Raw genomic sequence first — 16,583 nt, 5'->3', positions numbered from 1 at the left:
ATAGGCTTTTAAGCTAAGTCACTTGGGTACTGATAAGGTAGTACGAAACAAGTATGGGTACCGGGATTTTAAAAAATTTGGATATTAGCGTGTTGTAGAGTGTATATGTAAATATATACATGATATAATCCACAAAATGAGAGGAAAATATAAAATCTTGGTGGGAGAGAAATAAAAACAAAACAATAAAAAATAAAAATTAAATAAAAATTAACTTTGAAAATATAATTTTTTAAGTTTTAAAATACAGTTGTATCTACATACCCATGCCATTGTACCTTCTGCCGGCAAGGTACTTGGCCAAATTACATATGCCTGTGTGACTTAGCTTAACAAAACGAGGGTCTTAACAACTTTTTGCATAGGCCTCATGGGGTTTGCCATGATAAATGGTTGCATCAACAGCTAATATAAGGCTAGTCACTAGTTCAATTCTTGTGGGTTCCTTTGCCGCTTTCATAGTTTTTTAGTTTTCATTTGGAAAAGAAGTTCACGATCAACCTCTTGCATAGGTCTAACAGGCATAGGCCTTGTGGGAGGTGTGCTCTACTGGCCTCAAGGTTTTGTGCTACCAAACAAAAGCTCTCTGAATTTAAACAAAGCCTCTCTCTCTCTTGTGTCTAGACCTGGGCATCGGGCCGGTCTGGTAAGAGCTGGCTCTGGACTGGCTCGATGTTTGAAACCAGAGCCTAGACCCGGGCCCGATGCCTGAAACCAAATTCGAGCTCGGTAACAACAAAAAAAAATATTTTTTAAAATATAAAATAATTTTTTTGAATATAAAATAATTTTTTGAATATAAAATATATTTTTAATAATAATATATATTATTGATAATGATAAATAATATTTAAAAGTTATCAAGTTGGATCGAGTCTCCTTTAAACTGATCAGGACCGGCCTGATGCCCAGGTCTACTTCTGTCCAGTCATGAATTTTTGACACCAGGTGACATCTACGAATGGTGATAGTTGCTTATCAGGGCTGTCATTCTTGGCCACAAAGAACTCATGATAAGGGACAAACAAGGACGTTGATCGTTGAAGAGCTACATGGTTATTTATTACTTGGAGGGTGATTTGGCTAACAAGAAATCATATCTTTAGAGTGGAACGACTTGATGTTCGACAGATGTTCTTTGCTATTATGTTTGATGTGTTTGTGATTAGGGTGAACAACGAGTCGAGCTACGACTCATTAAAGCTCGGCTCATGAACGAGTTCGAGCAAATTCATTTCCTTAACCAGTCAAGCTCGAGTTCATGAGTTAACTTGTTCAAATAATCGAGTTGAGTTTGAGTTTAACACGTAATTGTCGAGTCGAGCTCGAGCCTTAATAGAGTTTATCGAGCCTTAATCAAGTCGATATATTCAAACGAGTTTATGAGTTTGTCGAGCCTTAATCAAGTGATGTAAAATTGAATTTTGGATTCAGATTCGGATATGACTTTTTTTTATTTGAATTTGAATCCGAATATGCGAATATCTGAAAAATCAGATACGATTAAGAATATATATCTAAATCCGATCCGTTGACATCCTTATGTAGGAATTAGGTAAACAGTGATCTACTTTGAATATAACATCTTTACCATAAATGATGCTTTTAAGTGTTCCATGATTGTTCCTAACATTACCTTGGAAGACTTCAACAACTGACCTGAACAGTGATATGAAGGGCACATACTTGATAAGTCTATCCACCACTACTGCCATTGTTTTTCTCATAGAATTGAGATAGACTTTGATGAAATGCAAATGGATACCACAATTTGAGTATGTGTAAGGCATACCTATAAGGCCTTACTCTAGCTAGCTTGGATCCTAGAATGAGATCAATCATATGATCCTTCGAGGTGGAAGCATTTTTTGTTCACCAAAAACATCCTGGTTGCTCTCAACTTTATAAGAACTTCGACTTCTTCCTTCTATGGATGCCCAAGTTCTTGGGTAAGCATAAAGAAGACACATAAGGGAAATTATCTTCCAAAAAGCAATTATATACCATATGGAATTAATTCACTTTAACTAATCACTTCTGTTTTACATTTGACAAGCGTTGCCCCAAGAAACGTAGCATAGTTGGTCGAGCTGGCAATGTGTAAATGGCAAGTCATCAGTTTGATTCCCGTGAGTGCTATTTCTTTAAAACAAAAACTGTAGTGATGTTGCCATCCAGGTTCTGAAGCTGGCCCTGAGCCCCGGGGAGCAAGGGGTAGGGGGAGGCTTCGGCTTCTCAGGTATCACCCCTCCTTCATAAAACGTTCAAGAATACACTTAGGTTCATGCCAATTTATAGTAAATCGGGTAATCAACCATTCCAAAAATCAGAATTTAACACCTTAATTTACATGTCAATGCACTTAAATAGTTTTATGATTTTTATCAAAATATTTACAATTAATCCAAGTCAATTTCATAAAGCCCTTATCAAAACCAGACCCTTTTGGTTCGCAAGATCAATTTTCTCTGCTAAAGCAAGAATCTCATACATCAAATCTTAGTTCATCTACACGCCAATTACAATATGGAGCTTTTCCATGAATCAAGAATAATAATCATAAGCACATACATGGCCCACGTTTTCAGCTTCTATTTCATACCTATTTTTCTTTTAAAAAAATTGGGCAGAAGCACAACTCATGTATTAAACCGCAATTTTAATGAAAAGCACATGCACTTGTGATGTAAGTGTCATCCCTAAGCTTGAAGCTAAGTGAAATGAATTAAAACTGACTTCAGACATCGATTTCCAATTGAAGGCTTTATCAGGACGCATCTTGTATGCTAATTCTCATATTCTTCACACATTCTAGGAATTCAGAAGAATTATCAGTGAATGTGTTCATAAATTATTATCTCAATATGCAAAACTTTAAAATAAAACCTTGGCCACAATATTCCTTCATTGAGGTTAGATCAGTCCTAATTTTCACCATTTATCTTCAGCCCCTGCATGCTGAAATAAATCATCTTAACATCATTACATTACTAACAGCAATAGACAACATATACAAGCGAAACACGATAAAAGGAATCATATTCATGGCCTACTCTACCCAAACAAAAAAAGATGCCACCTAGCTTGGCCGTGGGTGCTATTTTTCTTTACTGCAAATGGTGGATGTGCTATACTCAAGTTGACGGTCTTCCTGCTTTCCACCCATATCCCAAAGCGACTCTTGATCCCAAGTTGGAGAAAGGAGGGAGAGGCTTTGTCCTCTTAAGATAGCTCCATACCTCAATTCTCCTTTCTTTCTTCCAATAACCTTTCTCCAAAATGAGAGACTTAAGGCTGGAAATGCACACGAGGGCACATCAAATCTAAGCCTAGGCAACGGGCCTGGGTACCCGTCGGGTACCCAGTACCCAGCCCGATTAATTTTTTTAATTTCTTATTATTTTTATTTAATATTAATGTATATTTCATTATTAAAATATATTTTATATTCTAAAATTTTTATTTTATATTAAATTTTTTTTTTTTAATTTAATCAGGTCAAGCCCAAGCTCAGGTACCAGGTATTGGTCCCGAAACAGCCCGACGGGTACCCGGTTTAGCACAATAGATTTTAAATATTATTTTTTATATTATTAAAAATAGATTTTATATTCAAAAAAATATTTTATATTTAAAAAATATTGTTGGGTTTCGGGCATGGGGCCCTGGCCCAAGCTTGAGTCAGGCATGGGCCCCTGGCCCAAGCTTGAGTTTTGGACATCAGGCCGACCCAGATCCAGCCTACTAAAATTCACTGAACATTTAAGTAGCTAAAACATATTATATGTCATACACAGTCAATACTTGCTTATTTGATTGGAGTAAGTATGCTACCAATCTGGTGCATTAAGGCTAACTAAAATATAATCTACCAACCTAGTGACCAGTCACCTTAAGAAATACAAAACTTAAGAAGTATTCACATTCCACATAGCATAAAAAAAGTTCTCAGACTATTCGTAATTTATAGGACTTCCTGATTCAAGCATGTCCAAAAGAAACACCTGGTTTGGGAGTGATTGGTTGGCATGTCACCGCACGGGGTAAGGTAAACAACTCAAGGAATCCAATAGGTCTCCCCAAAAAAATATGTTAAGGAATGAAATTTACTTTTTTAAGGTACAAATGATCAAAAGAGCATATGCATAGAATTTGATGTAATTTGTTCAATATATATATATAAACAAAAAATAAGAATTCAAACAAACAAAACAACACATTCATGATCTAAAATTCATAGATTATAAATAAACTAACCAACAAAGTATTAAAATAACAAACATATTAAAAATCCAAAATATATTAGCTTTACTGATCAAGCTAGGCATATGTAGTAAAGGTAAATAAAAAATAAAAGCCCTAAATTTAGAAAAGAAGAGCGAGTCCAAAAAAGGATGAGTACGGTCATGAATATGTCGACCATACCAGGTAGGTACCGCTTTTGATCATATTGCACGGGTAGCCAAGGCCATACATGTACCCGTACCAATACCATACTGAGTACTACTCCATTTAAACAGTACTTTACTAGTACTACTCTATTTAAACAGTACCAGTGTGATAGATTTTCATATGACAGTTTCTTTATTGTGACCATTAGCAACTTCATATGACAGTTTCTTTATTGTGACCATTAGCAACTTCAAGATTTATGTTGTGGAGGCTACCAACTGAGTCTAAGCATGCCCCATGGATGCATAAAGCCAGATGGCAACATGGAGTCCTACTTTTTCATTCCTGTGATTTTTTCTTAGAAACAATTTTTTCATTCCTGTGTTTTTTATTTGTTTAGAAACAGAATAAACCATATGAGAGAAGTTATTTGTTGCTACTATTCTTGAAAAAACCAACAAAGCAGTCACATGGTGCTTTAAAAAAATGCACCCAGCACCCGCATTGAAGCAACACGGGGTGAAGTTCACCTTTTTTTTTTCTTCTTTTTTTTTCTTTTTTCCTTTTCCTCTTTTTGTTTGCCTCCTATTTTTCACTCATTCTTTTCTCCCTCTCTTTTTGTTTGCCTCCTATTTTTCACTCATTCTTTTCTCCCTCTCTCTTTCTCTTCTTTTCTTCTGACCTGCACCCCATACCTATATGACATGGTTAACAAAACTTCAAGAACCGTTTGATGCATTGGAAATATGGAGTTGGAAAGAAATTTCCATAAACTTATTTCAGGGATTGAAGAAATGAAAACAAAATCCAGATTTTCAAAACCCCTTTGTGTTTGTGGTATTTGGGTTTATATTTTAAAAGATAAATTTCTCAGTTTGATAAGAATGAAAGGTGAAAAAACAAAATTGTTGGATTGAGCACTGCTTTGAGAACCCAACGGTTACATTTTTTGTTCTGGAAAAATTTTTCCATCCAAAGAGACGGGATGAAATTTCAAAAAAAAAAAATCTGCAAACCAACCCAACGATGACTTTTTTTCATTCCAAGTTTGATGGGTAAGAAATTTTTTTTTTAAAAAATTGAAATTTATTTCCAGTGCTACAGAAAATATTCTGCCCATCAAACAGGCCCTTAGGAATACCTAGGATAACCCAAGGTTTGAATAGGTTCTTGCATATGCTAAATTAGCCAAGATTCCTATGAAAGTGAATTAATTTGTTTTTTCATATTTCTAGTTTTTTCTTCTGTATTGTGATTTATGTTCAACTTTGCTCAAAGGCTAACAACATATTAACATGGAGGTATTTGATAATCACGAATTGGGCGTATAGTAAACCGTTTCATTCCTGCATTTGTGCTATAGATATACACAAAGCTTTACGTTTATACACAATTCATCCATGCATGTTTCAAGACAAAATCAAGCATATTTGGAGGCTTTTTTATACAATATTAAGGGTGAGATACAAGAAAAGAGAAGATTCAAATGTTACAGTGTTCCGGATCTGAAATTGAATAAAGAAAACTAGTTGAAGCTGCTCAAAATTAAAAGCTAAAATCAGATCATAAAAATCCAACCCAAAATCTAGGATCTCAATTCCAATTCAAAAAGCTATTACGTTTTGGTTCCAGATTTCTAGCTCTGACTTAGATCCAAATCATCCAACATTGTGACACAAAACTCAACAAGGCCAAGGTTTGCTGTCATCCTCTCTCTCTTAATTTTTTCAAATTTTTCATGGAAAAACCCTAGCCACCGATCCATCCTGTTTCCAAAACCAAAAATCATATGTTGATTTCAAAATCTAAACTACACATTTTTTTCAAATTGCTTTACTAAAGAATCATTATATTTTGGGTGTAAAAACCACATTCACAAAGTCAAATAGTAGAAATCTTAGCACAGTTCGTGATAATGCTTTTATTGTGTATGTTTTACGGCATGTAAAGGACTGGTACATGTCTCGAGACTCTCTGAACAATACCAAGAAGAAGAAAAGTTGAAACAGAAAAGAGAAATTCTCCCAATATTTTGGAAAACATCTCCAAAAATAAGTTCAAAGGTCACAACTTTAATTCTCGCAAGAATCTGGTTCATATATTCATAAAAATAGAAATTTGACCTGTCTAGAATTTGATAAATAGGAACTTGTGTAAGAAGAAAACAGGGAACAAGGTAGAAAAGGGAAGAAGTCAAATGGGAAATCATCAGCCACTAGGCAGAAGAAAACAGAGAACGAAGGCAGAAAAAGGAGGAGGCAGCAAGGGCACAATGAGAGACGCAAAAAGGAAAAAGAATAGAGGGTGGACGAACAAGAAAAGGAGGAAAGCGGAAGGAAGGAGATGAATATAAAGGGAGAGAAGGAAAGAGAAAAAACCAAAAAAAAAAAAAGTAAGCTTGAGGGGCCAAGGGCCAAGACACCAACAAGTACCTGCCCGACTTGAGCCTGAAAAAACGACACCCAAGCCGACTTGTTATGCCAAATCGAACCCAATAATGATTTTTTAATTAATTTATTATATATATATAATATTATTAATTATTTTTATGTATTATTTTATATATAAAATATTTTTTAAAATGTAATCAAACCGGGCTCGGGCTCGAGCTTGGGTTTTTCGATTCAAGCTAGGCCCGAGCCAGAGTTTTAATGTTGGGCCCGCTTGATGCCCAGGCTTAAAAGAGAGAGATAGTAGCACAAGGAAAAAGAAAAAAAATGAAGAAAGAAAGAGATGAAAGACGAGAGAGGAAGAAAGAAGAGAAAAAAGTCCTTTTATCTTGCTCCTGAAACAGCAGTCCCCTAGATTTAGAAGCATCCATTCCGGCTCATGCAATTGCAAATAAAGAAAAGGAAATTGGTTGGTAAATATTGAAATAAACCTTATTAAGGAGCAATTACTCGCTTTAACGATCTTCCAAGAACGGCAAAATTCAGAATTATTTTAGCACCCCAGTCAGGTCAGAGTTAAGTGCTACATCTTTGTGTTCAGGTAACTGCTGAAGCAAACAATTCCAGCATACAAGGGACAAGAAAAAACATTTCCAAAAGTACTTATAAAGCAAGAAAAAAACACGCGCATTGATGGCTTCCTTTTTAGTCTTGTAGCAACAAAAAAAATTTGCCATTGATTCCCTTCCATTTCAAGAACACAAAAGAATTGTTATTATTGTGTCAAATCGTACACCAAGATATATGCCTCAGAACAATGACATCAAAAACAAAGCTATTGGAAAGCACAAAACAAAGGTTTGAGAATGTGTAAACGAAATAAAATCCACATGATCTCACACTTTGATACACAATCATGAACGCTAGTTCCAAAGATGGATCAACTTATCAGTAAGATCTCCAAAGGCACTTTTTTTCAAAAGAAAACATATAGAAAAGGGCATCAAAATACAGATTTCACAGTTGAAGTTTTTCTTCTGCAATAGAAGAAACAGAACCCAAAAGTTTATGTCCAAATTAATATAGGCAATGGAAGCAATTAAAGAAGGCCAAAAGACAATTTGGATACAAGGTCATCAAAATGTATATATTACCTCATATGCTCCTTATTGTTTTGATTTAGTACTTGAATATAATTTGGACATATAATATGTAATAAACAAAACAAAGAAAATGTGATATTCATGTACAACAAGCAACAGAATTTAAATATTAAGAAAATTCACACTAATGGAAACTGGTTGAGCAGTCCTGATTTGACAAGATATGGCTTCAATTTCGTTTGCTTTAACTTTCAATTCCATTTTGAAGCAAGAGGAGTGTCATCAGTTTATACTTCCTTCAAATAAATGGGAACTTGTGGAAAAAGTTGAGAAGGTTGATCCAAAGAAACTGACTAATTCTTATTCAAAATGAAGATTTTTGGAAAATGAGAAGACAATTGATAAAGCGGAGCTATTATATGCAACTTGCATGAAGCACCTGAAAATGCCAAAGAAACCATAAGGATAGCTAAGAAAGATAAAAAGACAAAATACATCTTCTTTTATTATAATTGATAAAAAATAGAATTACAATTGGCACAATCCATATGTTACAGCTGCTTAAGTGAACACTCATTTATTCGGATAAATTGGTAATGGATGAGAAGCTTGTGAAGGCTTAGATCTCCATCGAAGGTACTTCTGGAATTGGGATTGAGAACGACATTCTCAGACGATAAAAAAGATCATGATCGAAAGCAGAAGAAAGGCAACACCTGTGCAATAGGGTGAATGAGTAGCCTGATTCTACTTCACAGGAAGTAGATTCATTTCTCTTTTTTCTCTTTAAGAAAGAAAATTGTAGTTTGTGCTCTTAAATTAAACAACCTTGAAACTTCTGAAGTTCGAAACTTGTCTATGCCTTGTATAATGATAATTTTGATACAATACAAGTGCAAGGTTTATGCAATGTTTGGTACTTATGGTAGTCATACTTGTGAAATGTGATTTTGGTGCGCACATAATTACTTGGCATATGTTTGTTGGTCAGATGTGATTTCAACTTTTTATGCCAATTAGTGTTTTACATGTTACCTTTTATTTTGTTTTTGTCTTATACTTGTTCTCCTTTTTAGGCATAATTCAATGTGTACTCATTATTAGTTGCGCACAAAGTTTCAGGAATCAACAAGCTAAATTAGAAGAAACTCAAAAAATAATTAAAAATAGCAAATTCTGAGTTCCCTACCGATTTCTTGCAAATACATTCATAAAAAAAACAAATAGTTATTAAAAAATGTAAAAAGAAACCAAAAGGTAGTTACCATTCAAAAATAATTTCAAAAAGGTCATAATAATTTTTTTTTCCTTTGACCACACTCTTCTCATGAGCTTGAGTTGGGTGCCCCCTAAATCTCTAGATGAAAACAGCTCAGCGAGGTTGACAACAGAGGATTTACATTGAGCAAGCCAGAGCCAAGCCGAGACTCATGTGTGGCACCTATTTTTGTTGAGTCTACGAGACTTAATAAGTCAGGTTGCATTTGATTTCTCTTGGATCTCAGATTCAAGGGGATCCGAAATCAAACAAACTGTGGATTTCAGCATCAATCCTCCCCCCACCCCCCACCCCCACCCCCAAAAAAAGGGGATGAGATCAGATCACCGTGGATCTCAGTCTCTTAAGCTGCACCAGCTCCTACTGACATTCCCTATTATCTAGGCATTACTGATTAGGTTTCATAATATAATATTGCTGGAACTAGGTCCAACAAAGTCATTTCACCATAATCAGGCAGTCTTTAAAAACAGTTGAAAAACAAGTAAATGAGCAGTATGTTGGGCAAAACTAGACTAATCACAATATCACAAGGAAAAACATAAGATAAGCTGCAAGAAAGGCCTTTCAGTAACAGCATAGTAGTTTGCCTTGAGAATACAAACTAGAAGATGATGCAACTAACCTATGAGAATCACTTCTAGCTGCTTAACTGAAAATGAGCTCCTGCCATCAGTCAGATCACTTTTCCCTGTATAAACTAATTGCATTTCAACAAGCATAATCCAATGTGCAAGTTTGAAACCTTCCATGTGGACACTAGCCCTCCCATGTTATGATGCTTTAACATAACCATGAAACAATATTAAGTTCTAAATATATTCATCCCTTATGTTTTCAGTTAACCAGACTATAAGCATGTCTTCAACCTCCCATGAGTGTGTTAACATCAGAAGACCGTATTAATCATTTAGGATGTGTCCATTATCACATCCAATGTACCATTAAAAACAGAGAAAAACAGCAGGCAGCACCTGCCTATCATAATGTCCTTGCAAAAGACAGCAAATATTAATATAAAATAAGCACCAATAAAAAAAACTATACACCAATCACATGATCTGAGACACCGTCTGCCTTCAACTGGATACAAAACAAAAAAGATGGCAAAGCTTGCATGAAATACCCATGAAAGTCCAGCATACAGCTAGGAACATAGAGTTCATGAATACAAACATATAAGTTTTGCAACTCTTAACCGCTTATATAAATAAAGCACAATCAAGCACAAAAAGTAAAGAGATGACAGACCCTGCTCTAAAAGAAGCAAGACTGAGCTAGAGAAGAAGCATGACATCTGAGTTCCTTAACCTTCTGTCCTTCAAGTCCTCTGGGCAGTGATGGCCTCATATTTTATCCAGCTTTTCAGCCTTAATAACTGGATTGGCTTTGGCGAGAGCATCACGTGCATGAGCTTTGTAATCAAATTTGCAGTTGTGCTTTTCAAAGTGGCGATGAACTGCACAAAACAGTTCCCCACACTTGCATCTAAAACCAGTCAACCCAACCCTTTTTTTGCAAGAGTTGCAACGGTTTGGACCCTCCTTTGGCTTGTCAACACTATCGTCAGATGAAGCACCAACCTCCAGTGGCTGAAATGAGACAAACTTTAGATCCAGTGAACCAGTGGTTAAAGTTGAGGCGTCAGCAATTTCAGGATCCTTTCCGTTTCCAGCATTGCTGCTATTACCGTTGACAATACCTTCAACAGACGATGCAGCCAACTTCGCTTGCTGCTGCTTCAATATCAAATCTTTGTGGCATTTTGAGCACATGTTCATTGTAGCTGCACTTCCAAAGAAACCACAGTTGTTTATGCAAAGAATAGGGCCTTCGGGAGGTTGGCAACCAGTCTCATCATGCTCCATACTCGAGTTGCCCTGTGTAATACACTCATGAGAAAAGACATAAACCAATACAAAAGTAACCCCCCACCCAACCAAAAAAAAAAAAAATTCCAACACACTTTTTGCAAATCTAATTTTCAATTAGCTGTTCTGCGTATCTGGGAGCACAAGGAGAGACTGATATTCGCCCTCAAAACCAAATCAACGAATACAAGTTTTCTACTAAATGTACACACAAACGAGTAAATAAAGTATGTAGAAGTATTCTCACTCTGACTAAAATGCGTGGTCATAAGTCCAAGAAACGGACATTAGAAATTGAAATGAGAAGACAAACAAAAAAGGGAATCCAAAAACGTTCACCATCAAAGGGTTCACAACTCTCTGAACGAAATCTACGTTCCAAAAGAAAAATCGCTAAGCATACTCAAGACAACGAGAATATGACCCAACAAACCACCGATTCCACGACATAAAAAGTCGGACACAAAAGGAAAAAAGTATAATTTCAAAAGAGGAAATAAAGACAAAAGTACGGGCTGAACCATTGCAAGTAAACAATAAACATAAACAAGAAACAAAATGAACAATTGCATTTTCATACCTGATCGACCCCCGCTACAAAATTGTAAAAAGGAAAAAAAGACAAAAGTCTTATGGAATTAATCTCCAACCATTGTAAACTCCAAAAAACTATAGACAGCCAACTGAAAGTTTCATTCCAACACCAGCTAACACAGTCTCTGACACAAAAGGATCCATGTCAAAATATAGAAAGGCTCATAACCGAATTTAGGAGGATAGGCATGTAAGAAGCTTCTAGTCATCTAAAAACCGACACTAACAACGGCCACTTCTTTGAAATAAACCCCAACCCTAATTCTAACCCTCACAATGAAAAGATCCCTTCTTGAGCGAAACTTATGCAACGCTAACTCACAAGTCGCCATGACCTCAACCCCGACAAAAGCATCAAGAGATAGAGAGAGAGAAAAAAACTACCTGATCGACGGAAATAATGAAAAGGAAAGAAAAAGAAGATATCCGCTTCCCAATAAGCCGCTAAAGATCGGGGTAAGATCGGCCGATCGCCTCCCTCTCAGCCGACCATTCCCATCGGCAGCGTCTCCGCTCCGACGCCGGAAGACCCTAACCCTAGTTACCCCTCGCGTGACAGGGAGAGAGGGAGAGAACGGAGGGGAGAGGACGGTGGCACTTAAGCCTCCGTTTTTGGGGATGCCCAACGGGGGAGAGGCTTTGGAGTGCTAAGTCGGTGGCCCTCTCCTGCCCGGAGCTGCCCCCTCGACCTGGCCCCTTGAGTTGTCCCTCCTTTTATCTTCCAAACTTTTTTGCCCTTTTCTGAACAATGTTGTAAATAACGACTTCCAACTTTCCACTTCTCGCCGATGATCGAACCAGGTGCGTATCGGCTTTTTTCGATTTATTGAAAAAAAAAAATCGACAAATTATTTTTTTATTCAAATGTACATCGGCGGTTGCGCCACGTTATAGCTCGTATCGGCTCTTGCTGCCTCGGATAAAATTCAAATCGTTCATTCTGCGTCGGACCGGTGAGGGGCCGATACGCACCGATTGTGAATGAGACAAATAACAATATCATGCGGTCGATGGCTGGATAGATTATTCAGCTGTCTTAACTTAAACTCTTCTTTCAATCTGCCCCAAGCATTAGATCATCAATGAATATGGTCGATCCTTGGGGCAGATGAACTAGTGTTTTGTTCACGAGTCGAGTTCAAGCTGAGCTGAGCCAACTCAATTTGAGTATCTTAAACCAGACTAAGTTTGGATCGAGCACGAGCCAAGTTCGAGCTGATTATTTATAGATTGCTATTTTTGTAAGTTCTCATGCAATACTCCAATGATGGATTTCATCTATTGGACTTGATGTAGACTTCATGTGGAGTTCAAATGCATGAAATTCATATAAACTTAATACGTATGGACTTGCTGTGGATTTCATATGTATGGACTAGATGTGGGCTTAATATTACATTGTTAGTGAATGTAATGTTTTATGGACTTTTAACTACTATCTATAGGTGAGTTTTTGCGATAATAATTTAATCATGTATACACTTCTTCATTTTTTAGTCACATGTGCTTATGCGTTGTAGAAAAATGTGCACATCATAAAGGAAGTGCCAATCAAGGAAGGAAAGTTCGGAAGTTCGTATAGGCAAGTCCATATAAGGGAAATCATATTATAGATTACATGTTATTCCTTTTGTTTTTAAACAAAAAATATCAGTAGGCCCATGCTTTCCTATAAAAGGGAAAAAAATTTCACCTAATGAACTGTATCACTAACGACCTCATGTTCATGGTTTTGGATCATTCAGCTTGTAAGTTTGCATGCATGGATCCATTGACATATAAGATTGTTAACAAGCTAGTTTATTATCATTACAAGTAAATCAAAAAGATCGTAACCAGCAAGCACATTTAGATCACAACCAACAAGTATATGCATGTATATGATTGAGCATTGGGTTTGAGACATTTCGGCTTTATAGAAAGGGTGACAGATGTCTTCTCTCTTCTTTTTCTTTTTTTTACAAATATGAACATCTTATTTTCATGCATTGGGAAACATAGGTAGCATGAAGTTAATTGCAGATGGTCTCTAGATGTGACTATTCATGCCCTACTGGTGCTAGGTAATTCAGAGGTTATATTTGTTTGTAATGACTAGTGGAACAATTTTATTACAGTCATAAAAACCTGATTCTTTTCTTGTAAGCCAAGCGGACAGATCAGGCTTCAAAACCAGATTTTCACGAAACCATGTTTTGCTCAGAACCAATTGTTTTTAGTATGTCATCCAAACGGGATTCATAGGAAAAAACATTCACATTGCACCGTATTAAAGCATGCTATTATTTCATACATGTACCGCTTTCTTGATTTGAAGGAAAATACGCGAATTCTAAACTCAAATCCTCAAGATTTGAGTGAAAAACTACGGACTTTGACCATAGGTAGATTTTGTCAATGAACGAATTCCAACCACATGGTTAGGAGGCCACCCTCTTGCAGGCTTGAGAATGGAGCACCCAGCGCTTAGACGAAAACGTGAAAAAAAATGCCGAGGGCCGTTCCGGTTTAATCAACTGAACGCCCAAAAGGTTCTTAGGCTTTAGCCAAAAAAAAAAAGCAAAGCATCTCACAAATTAACCGGCCAGAAGTCTTGCATATAAAAGATCCAAACAATGGGAGAAGGATGGGAGAGAAGAGACATTCCTTGGATGCAATAAACTCTGAAATGTGGCAGGAAGAGGTCTAATCATCAAACAGAATAGGAGTAAAAACTCAAAATATCTACCATAAAGTTCGCTGAGAATTTTTCAGTGCCGCTTCTTTCAGTAAAGTCTCAAAAAACATGTTCTGCATAAGAAACAGAGCAGTTCAATCGTCGCTTTCTTCAACAACCTTGGTCCCCAAGCCCTTCAATCCTTCGGGAGGGATCTCCGCCACTGTGACCAGTGAGTAAAGCTCTTCTTTAGCATCTTCCTCATCATTCCTCTTCCGTGATATCCGCACCCGGACACGTCTAGGCACACTTCGGATCCCTCGACTCCAAATGTGTTTATTAAGTTTCACGTCTACTCTCACATCTGTTGTCCCCATCGCCTTCTGTGCAAATTTCCTGATCTCTTTGATAGCTTTTGGAGCCATCTTCTTAAAGGTGCTGTTAACAAACAAGGGGTCATTAAACCAATCTTGAAAGGCCATATTCCTTTGTATAAGATACAGTAAATGCAGAAAGAAATGAAAATAGAAACAAGCAGAAAAACAGTGAGCAGACAAAAACTCGGTGGAAATAATGAAACACAAAGCCAAGCAAATTAGAACATAACAATAAATTTTTTTATTTTATATATGTCTATATATATAAGTTCACGCATAAATATTGATAACATACTAAAATAGAACATTTTTTTCATAACCCATACACCAGCAAAGTCTATACATTTGTTTGCAGTTATTTTCCACAAATTTATTTACATGGTTAATACACAGGAAAATCACACAGAAATAAGACGTATGGTAAAAGCACAGCAAAAACAATTTATAAAGAATAACACAGAGCGAAACTGAATAAGCCAAAAAAAACAAAGGATTAAATGAACAAAATCTGAGACAACACAAATCTGAGTAGTAATTGTAAGGATAGTATAGTGAAAGGGTCAGTTGGGAATACAGTTCTGACCAGTCACCAATCGTTTGCCTCAACTTAGTAGACAGGGTACATATATATTGTTGGCCTTGTGTATCCATTCTTAATTAGACAGATAGATGGCCTCTAGCTTATATGATTATTAGATGTTAATTCTGAATCATGTCCCCGCATGCTGACCCTTTTTTGGATGGTTTTATTCTAAAACTGTGTTCAGATTCCATCTGTTCAACTAACGAACACATTATCAAAATATGGTTAGAAGGCTCCTCAGTTGACATAGCAACTGCATTGAGCCAGGGCTTGAAGGAGGATGATGGATAAGTAAATTCATTCCAATGTACCATTCAATTTTTACCAGATGCAAACCAAATTTAACTCAAAGCAGTCAACAGATTCAATGCACCGTCCTGAGTCTTCACTGGGGAGATGCATATCTGAAAGGCTTACAAACGTATGTGAACCTATGACAATAAGAAAATACACAGGAAACAAGATTACTCTTTTTAAAAAACAAAACAAAAGAAACACATATACGAAATGGATGTTCAGTATGTATCTGCAAAAAAATAACCTGCAATACTAGGATACATTTCAGGCCAGAGCCTTCCGTTAGGTTTTAAATTTCTCAGGTTTCCCTAATCTAAAAGCAGTACTTAGCAGATAGATGGGCCACACAAAAATGTTTGAGCCACCGTGCCGTTTACAAGATCCGTCGGTTCACCCAAATCAGAACTAACAAGTACGCCTTCAAGATTTCTAAAGTTTAAGTTAAGAACCCTACTGCCATTTTCGTTCATCAGATGCTTTATGTTAAAAACAGAAAAAGTACATAACCCAACTCAAACATCTCCCCTCCAAGAATACGAAAATAAAAATAAAACAACTCAGCTTCTCTCTAGCCAGACCAATCCATGCTTCATGGCTTCCAGTACGCCGAAAACAACAGAACGCGTGCCAAAGAGATCAGGTACCAGATTACCAAACAGTCAGAACATCATGGTCATCAAAAAAAATGGAAACTGACAAGAATCTCAACCGAAACCACAGCTAAAGAAAGAACATTGAGTTCGACGCACCGCAGGCGCAAATATATGCTAAAAGCGTGATCGAATAATCAACATAAATGAAAATGAATCGTCATAGACAAATGAACCGCTGGTGGACATAACGTATAAAAATGAGAGATAGAGAGAGAGAAGGGGGCATACCATCCATGGAGGCGCTTGTGGAGGTTAATAGTGTACTCTCTGGTGACAACCTCCTCCCTTCTTCCCTTCCCTCCCTTCTCCACCATGGTGGCTGTAGCGGCTGCTGTTCGCAACTCTTCCTCACAAGCCGCTCGTGCCTTCTGCCGTCGAAAACCCTAAT

General features: G+C 36.7%; 2 protein-coding genes across 2 annotated transcripts; both read right to left on the bottom strand.

The window, feature by feature from the left end:
• Positions 1 to 10,175: 10,175 nt before the first annotated feature.
• On the bottom strand, positions 10,176 to 12,350 carry LOC116246212 (zinc finger A20 and AN1 domain-containing stress-associated protein 8). The gene is made up of 2 exons (XM_031617960.2): positions 12,014 to 12,350; positions 10,176 to 11,044 (listed from the first exon to the last, which is right to left on the bottom strand). Exon 2 carries the CDS (start codon positions 11,030 to 11,032, stop codon positions 10,511 to 10,513), a length of 522 nt encoding a protein of 173 aa, XP_031473820.1. The 5' UTR covers positions 11,033 to 11,044; positions 12,014 to 12,350; the 3' UTR covers positions 10,176 to 10,510.
• Positions 12,351 to 14,258: 1,908 nt separating this feature from the next.
• On the bottom strand, positions 14,259 to 16,583 carry LOC116248596 (60S ribosomal protein L31-like). Its single transcript, XM_031621482.2, has 2 exons — positions 16,424 to 16,583; positions 14,259 to 14,723 (listed from the first exon to the last, which is right to left on the bottom strand). Exons 1-2 carry the CDS (start codon positions 16,507 to 16,509, stop codon positions 14,441 to 14,443), a joined length of 369 nt encoding a protein of 122 aa, XP_031477342.1. The 5' UTR covers positions 16,510 to 16,583; the 3' UTR covers positions 14,259 to 14,440.

Source organism: Nymphaea colorata, chromosome 1 (assembly GCF_008831285.2).
Source record: "Nymphaea colorata isolate Beijing-Zhang1983 chromosome 1, ASM883128v2, whole genome shotgun sequence".
In the NCBI taxonomy this organism is placed as follows: domain Eukaryota; kingdom Viridiplantae; phylum Streptophyta; class Magnoliopsida; order Nymphaeales; family Nymphaeaceae; genus Nymphaea; species Nymphaea colorata.
The sequence above is the reverse complement of the archived record's forward strand: the minus strand, read 5'-3'. Positions and strand labels throughout refer to the sequence as shown.